This window comes from Drosophila ananassae, assembly GCF_017639315.1.
Source record: "Drosophila ananassae strain 14024-0371.13 chromosome 4 unlocalized genomic scaffold, ASM1763931v2 tig00000061, whole genome shotgun sequence".
NCBI classification, from domain to species: Eukaryota; Metazoa; Arthropoda; class Insecta; order Diptera; family Drosophilidae; genus Drosophila; species Drosophila ananassae.
The window spans coordinates 1,966,855-1,980,637 of NW_025319038.1; the positions used below are offsets into that span (position 1 = coordinate 1,966,855).

The 13,783-nt window shown below is 40.3% G+C and overlaps 1 protein-coding gene across 2 annotated transcripts in view; it reads right to left on the reverse strand.

Moving 5' to 3' along the window:
* Positions 1–607: 607 nt before the first annotated feature.
* The window catches only part of LOC123257758, a 33,445-nt gene continuing 20,269 nt past the window's right edge, over positions 608–13,783 (reverse strand). The window contains exon 2 of one of the 2 annotated variants that reach the window (XM_044717699.1): positions 608–4,416. In XM_044717699.1, coding sequence (XP_044573634.1) covers positions 623–2,890 — 2,268 coding nt within the window. In that variant the 5' untranslated portion in view covers positions 2,891–4,416 and the 3' untranslated portion in view covers positions 608–622. The remainder of the gene's footprint in view (positions 4,417–13,783) is intronic. The other variant, XM_044717700.1, reaches the window with a different exon arrangement.

The window sequence follows — 13,783 nt, forward strand, 5'->3', positions numbered from 1 at the left end:
GCCCGTTCCGCGGGCAGCTCCCCCATTAGTTGGGTCTGCAACCGCTTTCGGTAGATCAAGCACACCTTGCATGCACTAATAGTAGCTTTTAGCAAAGTTTTAAGCTTTGGAATCCAATACTTGGATCGTCGCATTAGGAGCTGACTCTCACCATGCAAGGATATGCGGTGAGTAAATCGAACCAGTAGACGGGCCCATGGACTGGAATATGGTATTATAATCGGATGTCTCTCATCGTAGGAAAGCGTGTCAGACGCAACAAGCCTGCCCAATGCTCGCAGTACCCCTCTGTGGTCTAAGAAGGGATTCAGGTTCTTGAGAGGGCTGGATGATGGGATCTGTTGCTTTTTTAACAAGCAACTGTATTCTTTTGGATACCCTTGCCGTTGGGTCAGAACATGAAGACACTCCTGTGCCTCTCGGATTTCGACGGTACTGATTTCAGTTGGCAAGACCGTAGATGGAACCTTGCAACGCCTTAGGAACCGCAGGACATAAACGGTCACCCGGAGGGCACGACTTAGGTCTGAAAAACGATCTATGTAATCCTCCGATGGTGGCAACTTAGCCAAGTTGCATTTGATAGGACGCTGCTCAAGTTCTGTCTCAGGTACGGATTCTATTAGAGTAGGCCATTGCTCCTTAGGAAGCTGTAGCCATTGTGGGCCATTCCACCACAAGTTACTTGAAACGAGATCCTGTGGAGCCACGCCTCTACTAGCCAAGTCAGCTGGATTGAATTCAGACCGCACGTGAAACCCACGTCTACGGACTGTGTAATCTTGGCAATTCTGTTTGCCACAAAACATGTCCAGGTACATGGCGGTTTGCTTAACCATGCTAGCACTATCGTGGAGTCCGTCCAGTAGAATGTGTCGAAGTCATTAGGAGGGAGTTGTGGAACAACCGATTGGAATAACTCAGCCAGAAGAACTGCACCGCATAATTCAAGGCGTGGTATGGACATGGTCTTTACTGGAGCCACGCGAGTTTTAGCGGTCAAAAGAGAAATAGAAACCTCCTGAGCGTGTTCAATTCGGACATAGATCGCGGCTCCATATGCTTGCTGCGATGCATCGCAGAAGCCGTGATATTGAACTTTGGATTGTGGACCAAATTTCACCCATCTTGGAATTCGGATTTGGTTTATAGTAGGATAGCTCATAAGAAATTCGTTCCATTTTCCCATGAGCTCAGCAGGGAGTGGATCGTCCCAACCCAGCTGTTGGAGCCAAATCTCCTGCATAAAGATTTTTGCTCGGATCACGAAAGGTGCCAGCCATCCTGCCGGGTCAAAAAGTCTTGCAATTTGTGACAGTACCTCCCGTTTACTGAGGACTGCCTTTGGAGTAATATCGGACGGGACGAAGAAAAATTCATCTTTATTTGCCTGCCAACGAATCCCGAGAGTTTTGGCAGTGCTCTGATCATCTAGCTCTAAGAAACCCTCTCTTAGCAAGTGATCTTTAGGAATGTCCTTGAGAATGCACTTGGAGTTGGACGTCCACCTGCGCAACGGAAATCCTGCGCTCCTGAGCGCCGCACGTAGCTGTTCAATAGCTACACCAGCAGATTGCTTTGTGTGAGCCCCAGCCAGTACGTCATCTACGTACATAGAAGTAGAAATAATTTCACTTGCCAATGGAAAAGTCGTTCTCACATCTTTCGTCAACTGCTGCAATACTCTTATTGCAAGGAACGGAGCACAATTTACTCCAAATGTGACTGTTTTGAGTTCATAGTCACAGATTTGGTCATTTGCATCACGAAACAGGATTCTTTGGAATGGAGTGTGCTCTGGAGCAACGAGAATTTGCCGGTACATTTTCGTAATGTCGGCATTGAAAACGAAGCGAAAGAACCGCCAGCGTAAGACCTGCAAAGTCAAATCGGACTGTAACACAGGCCCTGGATGAAGGATATCATTCAGGCTCTTTCCATTGGAAGTAGGGCAGGAAGCATTGAATACTACACGAACCTTGGTAGTAGTGCTATCTGGCTTAAAAACGGCGTGATGAGGCAAGTAGAAATTCTTCCCACTGGAGTCTGGAACGATTGGAGACATATGCCGATGGTCTAAGTAATCCCTGATTACTGCTTCATATTCTTCTTTAAGAGTTGGATTTTTTCTCAAACGGCTTTCGTTCTTTAGGAATTGAGCCAGTGCTATGGATCTTGAATGCCCTAGATCAATCCGATCACAACTTCGGAATGGTAGGGTGACGACATATCTCCCAGTGTCATCTCTCCTTGTTGTTTGCACAAAGTTCTTCTCACAGAAAGAATCGGACTCTTTTACCGGCTTCCCTGGAAGATCCTTCACCTCCCAAAACTTTGTGAGAAGTTTCTCGAGTTTAGCTTCAGAGCTTATCGAGACCTTTGTGGAAAAGTTCGAAATAGATTTTGGCACGGCCTTGGAGACTGGCCCACTCAGGATCCAGCCAAATACTGTTTCCTGACCTAACAGAGTGCCACAAATCTTTGTCCTCGAGCCACTCAGAAGAATAGACGGAAGAATATCCGCCCCAATCAGCAAATCAATTTGTGAGATCTCGAAAAACGAAGGATCAGCCCATGTAAAACTGGGAAGGTCCTTTAACTGCTCCTTTGGTATGGAGGTTGAAGGCAACTTTCCGGATAGAAGTGGCACGACAAATGCTTCTGCCTCGATGTGTAGTCTAGGTTTTATTGGCGACCCAATTTGAAAATGGCACATCTTAGTTGATTGGGCAGCTACTGCTTGATTTAAGCCGGAAACTCTAGCTTGTACGGATTGGTACGGTAGCTTCAAAATCCTAAAGAGACGCTCCGAGATAAAAGTAGCCTCAGACCCGGAGTCGAGTAAGGCCCTTGCAGTATATGTCACTCCTAAGTGACAGACATTTATCATTGCCGTACTTAACAGCACACCTTGTGTGGCTGCCGCTAGATAACTTTGCACATTGGTAGGCGTAGTGGACTGTATAGTTGAAGTAGTAGGATTATTATTGTATTGAATTGTAGTCAACTGAGGAAGGTCAGCTCTGTGCAGGAGCGTATTGTGGCGCCCTTAACACGTGAAACAATTGTGCTTACTGGTACACTCTTTAAGTTGGTGTCCCCCAGCGAAACAGTTTAAGCACAATTTCTTTCTCCTTATATATGCGGATCGTTCACTGACGGGCATTTGGAGAAACCGAGGACATACCCGCACTGGGTGATTCTCTTTTGCGCAAAGGTCACAGTTTTTGGGTCCTTGCGTCACGTTGGTCTCAAAGGAGTTGATCCTTTTTGAGCCTGTGTTCTTTGAAGGCGGTTGGGAGTTAACCATCTTAATGCTGGAGCTGGGTTTAACATCCTCTATGGCTTCCAGGGCGCGATATCGTTCGCTGAGAAACGAGTTCATTTCATGCCATGCGGGTATCTCGCACTTATTGGACAAGGATTGTTCCCACAAAGAAAGGGTCAATTTCGGAAGCTTGGAGGAGCAGAGAAATACGAGAAGACAATCCCAATTATCGATTGAAATTTTGGAGTGTTCTAACGCCGTGAGACAGCCTTGGATGGTACTTTGCAGCTCCTTTAAAGCTGCACCGGACTCAACAACCACTACGGGAAGATTGAACAGGATTTTTAATTGGCTGTTGACAAGAAGACGCTTGTTTTCAAAACGGTCACAAAGCGCGGTCCAAGCCGATCCAAAACCGTCATGCGTGAGTGGAGATTTTGCTACTATAGCCTTCGCTTCTCCCTCTGTTTTGGCATTTAAATGGAATAACTTTTCCACCGGCGTCAACCTCGGATTGTTGACATAGATAGCAGTGAAAAGGTCGCGGAACGTTGGCCACCGTAAGTAATCCCCCCTGAAAACTTCAGTGTCACAGGGCGGAAGTCGGCATCCGCTAGACATGGACAGTTGGGCAGTACTTGATGCCCTTGTAAGAGTTGGAACGGACATTCTTTCGATAACCTCTGTTAGCTGGGCTACACAGCGTTCATAAACGGAATAGCAGTAGTCATACTTGGCTTCTATTGCCTGCCACTCACCACTGCTGGAGGCTTCCTGCTGGAGAACTTGGGAACATTTGTCGTACTCGCTCTCAATCGTCTCCCAAAGTTTCTTTACGTGGTCACGGCGGACCTCAAGGGCGTATTGAGTGGACTCAGAAGTCGATGGTTCATTGATCTTGGCCTCAAAATGGGTTAGTTTATCGCACACGGAAATGAACGTCGCAAAAGCCATCGTGGTTGCAGAAACTGTCTTCCGAGTGACGGATCGGGTTCCTATTGGGGTTCGTGAGATGCTCTGCGGTTTTGGTAGCGTTGGCGTCAGGGACTCGCTCTTGGATCTGGTATTCGCAGATCTTGCTAACGGATGCGAAGGAGGAACTGGAGATGAGGATGTACTCCTTCTTATAATTTTGACGGGTGCAAAACCTTTTGGTTAGGAATAGGAATTTTAACCAAATAATTTAATTTATTATTATTTTTTTTTTTTTTCTTTCTCTTAACGCGTTAAATGGATTAGTAATATATAGGATATATAGGAATAATATATAGGAATAATAGGAATAATATATAGGAGAACTTTTCCAGCAGCCCTCGGCAACAATTTGTGTGTATGTATATATGCAGAAGATGATTTACTTCCTTTCTCTTAACGCGTTAAATGGAGTAGTAATATATAGGATATATAGGAATAATATATAGGAATAATAGGAATAATATATAGGAGAACTTTTCTAGCAGCCCTCGGCAACAATTTGTATGTATGTATATATGCAGAAGATGAGGTGATAGAAGATGATGATATTTTTATATATATTTTTTTGAAGACGATAGTAGGAATGAATAAATGTGGGTAAATATGTTTCGGTTGTTATATGTCTCAACCAAAAATAATTTAGCCACCTGAATAGTGAACTTGCCGTTTTGTGTCGGTGATATCCGGCTCGAAGGACCAATGTTTTGCCAGGAATGAGGCGAACAGTAGGAAAAGAAGATTTGAGGATGATTCCAAAGACACTTGTGGCGGGTTTAATTCACTTTCTTCTCTTTATTATCAAAACGAATTTTTTAGCGGCAAAAAGAACTCCAAAAAATTTAAAAATCATTCCAGAGATGGTAAAACTCTCTAGAGATGGCACAGTCGGTGGTTATCGATATACATATATATGATATGTTAGTGAATACTATGAATATGTACATATGTGATTATTATTAGTATAGTATTATGAATTCAGCATGAACAGAATGGGACACAATGGGTCTTACTACCTTTCAGGACACACATACGGCTGTGTTCGCAACTAGCCGCCTCACAACTTCATGAATACGCACTTCCGGATTCGTGGCGGACCAGAGACTAGGCGTCATGCCTCCACCAGCAAGCCTGGATAAGAAGTGCTCTGACTGGACAATTGTTTTCTAGACTGACTTGAGTCCCGAGTTGGCCATCACTCGCTTTGTAGGATTCGTCAAGGCACATGTCTGACGGGTCCGTTCGTGACTAAGCTTCCTGCAGAAGTCTGGCAAACTCAACTCGCTTACCCTGGGCTTCACATGCGCCATGAATCACGTATCACACGAATCCCTTCGCATTGGCTTATATCCTCGCACTCTAAGTCAGTCTGACTCTATATAGACGGTCCTTCAGCTTTTAGGAAAACTCTTCCACTTGTTTATGGGACTCTACAAAGGCCTTTGTTCCAACTCAACACTTCCATTTTCCCATAAAGATTCGTCCCCAGGCGCTGTAATGTGCCTCCGTATTAGCACCTGGGCCGTTCGTCTAATTCAGCCGTCCTTCGACCCTCCTTGCTCCGGAAACTTGCTGTTCCCATGCGGGCTGTCAGATCCCTTCCATGGACTTCCACACCTCGCTTTATTGGCTCTCTCAACTCCCCCTACTTTAGGTTCGCCTATCCCTGCCACCAATCTTGGCATATGGGGAGATTTAATATCCTTGGAAATTAGGATGACTAAGGAAACCAAAATAGCTAGACAAGTAACCAATATAGCGGAACTATCTGAATATAATAACCTATTACTACTAGAACTCAAGAGATGCCTGACAAATTATAACAGAAAGAAATGGCGTTTAGCGATAGACTATCGTTAAATTAACATAACATTTATGGCTAACAAATTCTAGGCAGAGAAATATATTTTTCATATTAAGATTTATATTTGGATTTTATCAGCTGGACAGCTGATACGCATTCAAGTATCGCAAAAAAGATATCTTCGGGCTGAGGAAATAGCAGTCAGTCGATGTAGTCGGAATAAACGGATGAAGAAATCAACCTAGACCACTGTTTCAATTGGGAGTTCGCGTCGCCTTCTACAAAATCAGAAGTGCAGAAAATTCACGCCATGAATACAAACGATATTGAAATGAACTCGTTAACAATTATGAACTTAAATAATTGGTTTTCGAAGTTGGGACTGTCCAGAAAAGGAAATAATGCTGAACTCGTAAATCGTTTAAACGCAGTGCTAATAGAGCCAAAAAGCAAAATCAATATAAACACCACAGAAACAATGTTTAACAACAATGAAAGCGACGAGCAACAAAGTTTGGGTGCCAAAAATGAAGTAGTACAATGTGGTGAAATACATTTCACAATATTCTGAAACCGCCGCCAGAGAGGTGCCACAGAAAACCAACGTTTACGCCGAGAACAATTGACTGCTCGAGAATATTCTACAGATGCAGAAACGAAAAAAATTAACAGTTACACCAAATACTGGCTTATTTTCAGGAAAATGCGGTGCGCGGTTCTGAGTAAATCATCTAAAAAGCATTTCACAAGTCTATGGTTTAAATGATGAAACCCTTCGTATGCTAATGTTTGCGAAGTTAAAAGGTAATGCTAATAGCTGGTTATTGAAATAAATTTGAAAACCGCAAATGGCTATGTGAGGAAAGCTTCACCAAATATTTTGAGGAGAAAACGAAAAACAGCTGGAATTAATACTACAGAAAGCAATAATAGCAAGCATTAATACTGAAGAGCTTCTGGAGTATATGATCGAAGGTATTCCATCAGAAACTTTGCGGGACCAAGCCCGTATCTAACATTTCTCTGATCTGAAGCAATTGCTGTGGGCGTTTGCAATAAATTCGCTAAGAAAGAAAGATCCTATCTCCAAGATAGCAACAACAGAAGTAAAGGTGCCCAACGGAAAAAAACCGGGACCACAACTCGAGGTAATTTTTGCCAGTGATTGGCGCAAGACTAAAAGAGAGTCCCTGGATCATGTTATGGATGCGGCGAGATGGGTCACTTTGTTGGTCAATGCGCGATGAGAAAGAATTCCAGCGAAGGTATTTTAAAATCTACTTTTTAAGAAAAAATAAACTGTTTATGATTACAGAAGGGCTTATAGACTCGTTCCAAAAGAAATCTCATTAGATGTACTATTGAATAAATATTATGGACTAAACAAAAGCCAACTTGAAGTATTTGGCAAAACCTTATGTTTTATATTAAAAGAATCAAACAAAATTTATTTTGAACTAATTGTTGCTGCCGACGAGTCAATGAGCCACGATATTATTTTGGGTAGAGATTATGACTACAGTATTAACTTGGATACTCTAGAAGTGGTTTCACCATCTGAGATAAAAACCAAGTCAAGTTTGTATCCAAAAAAAATTGTTGCATGGGAATACGGAAACAGTCAAATTAGAGAAAAAGAAAATAGTTGGGAATCAATTTTTACGCATTGTAAATGAAAATAAGGCAAAGCAAGAAACTTTTAGAAAAAATTAAACTGGTACGAGCATAGTCAATTCAAAACTGTTTCACTGACCATTAAACTGTTAACTGTAAAAAAAATGTTAGGAACACAATGTTAGGAGAAAATTTTATGATCGCAAGGTTAGAAGAAAATGCTATGGGTACAAGAGAACGAAGATGTAACGGAGATATTGTTAAACAAAGAAAGTGTAATAAATGAATTTTCAGGCAACATAAATAAAAACAATAAACTTGTATGTAAGGTGACAAATAGAGAGGAATTGTTAAAAATAGTAACTGATAATGAAAACAGTACTGATCATTTCAGCAACTGTGCAATGCAACAAGATTATTTTGATTTAAGATAATAATTAAAAGTGAAATGAAAATAGTGTTGGAAAAATCGAAACCTTTTAGCTGTTCACCCAGGCGCCTTTCATATATAGAACAAGAAAGGAAAGCTAACTTCGGGCGGAGCCGAAGTTGATATACCCTTGCAGTTCAGTCGCAGTCCGCTAGGTGGCGCCACGCATCTTATATTATTAGATATATAGAAGATCGTATATAGTTGGCCGATCCGTATGAAATTAGATTATTTTGTCCAAAATAGAATCTGTACCAAGTCCCATCTTTCTAACTTAAAAAACACCAAAGTTATGCCAATTCCGATCGTTGTATGACAGCTATAGGATATAGTCGGCCGAAATTTTGTATGAATTATGAAATTTTGTACATAAGATATGTTGGTCAAATATAACATGTGTGGAAAGTCCCAACCTTCTATCTTAAAAAACAACGAAGTTATGGCATTTCCGATCAATCAGTTATATGGCAGCTATAGGATATAGTCGACCGATCCCGGCCGTTCCGACTTATGTACTACCTGCAAGGAAAAGAAGGATGTGTGCAAAATTTCAACTCGATAGCTCTAAAACTGAGAGACTAGTTTGCGTAGAAACCGACAGACAGACGGACCGACGGACAGACGGACATGCTTATATCGACTCAGGAGGTGATTCTGATCAAGAATATATATACTTTATAGGGTCGGAGATGTCTCCTTCACTGCGTTGCACACTTTTGACCAAAATTATAATACCCTCTGCAAGGGTATAAAAATACAATGAGTCATACTATAACAAAACAAATGTGAAGCTTAAGAACTATGAAAAACGAGATTACGTTATGGTAACCAATTTTGGTAATACTGTGGGGGCCGCTAAAAAGTTGATTCTTAAAAGCAAAGAACCTTATGAAATAGCAAAGATATTAAAAAACGGCAGGTTTTTGTTAAAATATTTGGAAGGCTTCCAAGTATCCAGAAATCCATAAAATTATGTATTGAGCTCTCGAAATTTGAGACATTGAATAGGAAAAAAAAAAAGAAAACAAAAAATAATAACATATATTACCATGAGCATTTGTAAATTAATTTAAAGGATAACACAGTTGCATAACTATGTATATGTAGATTGTAAAGTTTGTTAATTATAGTGTGTAATTAATTATAAGAATTATATTTAATTATAGAATTATTTATAAAAAAATCATATAAATAATTGATAAGTTTATCTTTGTAAAACGCTAGTATCAAGAGATCTAGTTCGCAGGATGGCCGAGTTGTAGTAGGATTTACATACAGTGTACGCACTCGCCTTCACAATTACTCTCACTTCAGCTCTTTTATGCTCTCAGATCGTGCTTTGAGGCGCTCTCGACTCGTTCTGCTTACGAAGACCGAGGAGTTGTTGGCCTTTAGGCTGAAGACATAGCGATGTCGAACAGTCGGAATAAATGGATGAAGAAAGCAACTTAGACCAGTATTTGAACAATCAGGTTAGTGGCAGCGCTGTTCTTTTCCGAGAGAATGGGTGAAGAAATTTCCGGGTGAGCTAGACAGAAAACTCGCGAATAGTTGGCGCACACGGATGTGTGCTTCGCGGATGCATCCTATACTTGCCTTATCTTAGTCGGCTTAATTTCGCGCTATGAATATCGGCAGATACCATGTATAGATTACCTGAATGGGCGTCAATCTTCTTGCACATATCAGGTTCCCGAAAGACCTTTTTCTTTATTCAGGTAAGGCGCATAAGAGCGTTACCGCGGCTCTCTGGCAGTTTTTCGGTGACTTCGTATTTCCCTGACTTCTCTTGGCAGGTGGTAGAGGTGATCGTGGGCCTGTATTTTAAGGCCCGGGCCCGCACGAAAACGTACTGTTTTTTGAGAGGTCCGGCCCGTCCGAACACGAAACTTTTTCACGAAGGCCCATCCCCGGTCCGGCCCGTCCCGAAACTTATTTACACATAAAAAGAAATTTAAAAGACGTAATTTATATATATACATACACTGCGTTTCACTTGAATAGCATACTTTTATATGCAATTTCAAATCTTGAAATCTTTTAACCAAAAAGAAAATTACTGATGTTTAAGTTTCTTTTTATAGTGTAATCAATTTTAAATATAAGAAAAGTAACAAAACCTAAATTAAATTAGCAATTAATAAATGTTAACAAAAGAACTTAAAAACTTAAAAAGTTCCTCAAAAATGTTGTTTCACATGAATAGCACATCTTGTTTTTAACGTATTTTTAACGAACTTAAACATTAGGAAATGTGTTTTTATTTAATAGTGAGTATTCTAATATATATTTTTGTTAATTTAATAATGGGTTAAGCCCCCCTTATTCAATATAACCTCGTAGATCCTGTTGGGCAGCGAATCATATAGACTTTTTATATAGTCTAGGGATATTGTAGCCCAGGCTGATCTGAATGGCTTCAATAAGATCTTCTTTGTTTTAAAATGGTTTGCCAGACTCATTAACCTTTCTGGCCAGTCATCCCCAAACATTTTCAATTATATTCAGATCCGGCGAGTATGGTGGCCAATTCAGACTATCAACATTTTTATCTTTTAAAAAAGATTTTACAATACGTGCAGTATAAATTGGGGTATTGCCGTGCTGGAATGTCTAACGCAAATTATTTAAAAAAATTTCCAATGGTGGAAAAGCTTTTTCCAGGACATTTAGGTACGCTTTTGCGTTCATGTTTGAGGATAAGAATGGGAGTTCACAAGTCCCATAGTAAGATATGGCTCCCCAAACCATAAATCCGCCTAATCGACTATGTAAAAGCTCCAATTGATGCGTCCCTTTTCTCAGATCATGAAAGTAATAATTGTAGCCATCTGGCCCCTCCAAATTGAACTTTTCCATCAGAAAAATCTACGCGCTTCCACTCGTTACACCATGACATATTGACGCGGCAAAAGGTCAACCGAGCTTCCTTTCGATTGGGGTTAAGCGGTGGTTTTTTTGTTAAGTTTCAAACGCTTAAGATGTTTAGCTTTCAAAATAACACGCCAAACAGTAGTTTTGCTCGCGTCAACACCTGCTTTTTCCCTTATCTTGCTCACGGAGTCATAAGAATTCGAGGCTTCCCGCAGAATCGCACCTTTATCTGTGCCGCTAAGGCCATTACTTTTGCGACCTTTTATATTTTTTCCATAGTTTAATTTGTTGTTGATAAAATTGTATACGACTTTTCTGCTTCTTCTAGTTTTTTTCGCAATATTGGCTACATAATGGTCACAATAAATATAGCTTTGTATTTGGATCGGTTCTTTGTGACTTAGTGACGTTCCACGACCCCTAGTTGCACAAAATGATTAAACTATGTTTAAAATTCACAAATTAATCAAAAAAAGTTTATGATTCAATCTCCTTGGCTGCTGAAATGACACTAAATCTAAAATGTGCTATTTAAGTGAAATAAAAAAGGTGCCAGTTATTGAAGCAAGTTGAAAAGAAAATTATGGTAAATTTAAACGTTACATTTTCAGACTTCCAATTTTTGTTTAAAGAGAGTAGATAAGGATACGAATTAAAAAGAGCAACAATCATTGCATTAGATCAAGCAATTGTTGAGAGATCAACAAGTAATTATGAAAAATTGGGTGTGCTATTCAAGTGAAACGGAGTGTATATTATATAGAAGTCCATATTTATTAAGGTATATTGAATACTATTATGTATTTAATGAAAAATATATTAGATATCATATATTATTTGAAAATAAAATTTTTTCTAAATTTGTGCTTTTTAGCTTTGTGCGTTTTTCGTATAAAATATGACCCGATGTTGAAAAAAGCCTTTCTCTTTTTTGTTAAGGTATTTTAAGTCACTTGCATTTTTGCAGAATTCGAAAATATGTGTGCCAAGAACTACTGGATAGGCCATATATTATATTTGTCAAGCTGTTATATTTTTGTTATATTTGTCGATAGCGTTTTTCTTAACCTTTTGTTTTTTTTACATAACTTAATTCTAAAAATCCCCGGCCCGTGCGCACCTTTCAAAGCGCAAAAATGAACTTAAGACATTTCTTGATGATAATAATATCTCATCTAACGAACAAAAACAACTTCTATCTGACGGGCTATATATTTCATGCAACAAATCATCCAAATGGGAAGGCTCATGAAGGAACTGGGATCCTCATAAAGCAGCGCATAAAACACCAATCCCTCCAACGAGTTGCTACAAATTCCTTGCAGTCAACTTCAATACGAATTCAGACCGTGGGAGGTCATCTAAACCTAGCTGCAATATACTGCCCACCACGTTTCTGCATATCTGATATGGAGTTTATGCAATTCTTTGATACACTAGGCGATTGCTTTATAGCAGGCGGCGACTACAATGCCAAGCACCCTCACTGGGGTTCTCGCCTAACCAACCCAAAGGGTAGACAACTATACAACGCTTTGATACAGCCAGGAAATAAACTAGACTTTCTATCACCGGGAAAGCCTACATACTGGCCAGTGGACCCACGGAAGAAGCCAGATCTAATTGACTTTGCGATCACTAGAAAAAGTCCACGAAGCATGATTCGAGCCGAACCTTTGGATGACCTATCGTCTGACATTCAGTTGTCCTTCTTCATCTATTTCAACATGCCGAATTACAAAATAATTGAATTTATCTCACATCACATCAAAAAGGACAAACTGGATTAGGTATAAATAAGCCCTCATATAAACATAGGACCCTCAATTAACTGTAGCAAGGACATTCAAGATGCAGTCAACCACCTGGAAGTCATGATGACCTCAGCAGCAAAGCTCTCGACTCCTGCGATCATAGAAAAACCTCCATACTCCGCCACAAATTCCTATATAGAAAATCTAGTCCGAGAAAAGCGGCAGCTCCGCCGTGAATGGCAGGCACACAGATCCCCTTCTTCAAAGGAAAGACTAAAAACAGCGACACGAAGGCTCACAAAGGTTTTACGGAGCAGAGAAGAACTTGCTCAAAAATCATACATAGAACAGCTTTCCCCAAAAAGTAAAAGGTGTCCTCTATGGAAAGCCCATCCTAACTTAAAGCCGCCCTAGAAGCAGATATGTCCCTTCGAAAACCAGATGGATCTTGGGCGCGCAGCGATGAAGAAAAAGCAAGCGTATTCGCTAGTCACCTTTGTAAAGTTTTTACTCCAAATCAAGCAGCCTCTCCTTCCATTCTTCCAGAGCTACCAATTCCAGATGCAACTCTAGCTGTAGAACTTCAAACAACCGAAATCTCTAAGGTCATCAAAGAGCACCTTAAGCCAAATAAGTCTCCAGGGTATGACCTCATTGCGCCGAAAATGTTTATGAGCTCCCTGAGTGCGCCATCAATTATATAAAAATTCTATTTAACTCTATTATAAAGCTTGGCCACTTCCCCCAACAATGGAAAAAATCCATTATAATAATGATACCGAAACTAGGGAAAGACAAAGCTTTGGCCTCTTCATATAGACCAATAAGTCTACTTTCATGCTTATCAAAGCTTTTTGAGAAACTTCTACTGCTCCGTATCACGCCTCATATGACTTCGAATAATATAATCCCTGAACATCAATTTGGCTTCAGAGAAAAGCATGGCACCATAGAGCAGGTGAACCGTATCACATCTGAAATTCGAACCGCCTATGAACAGCGAGAATACTGTTCTGCTATATTTCTGGACATATCCCAGGCATTTGACCGAGTCTGGCTGCAAGGAC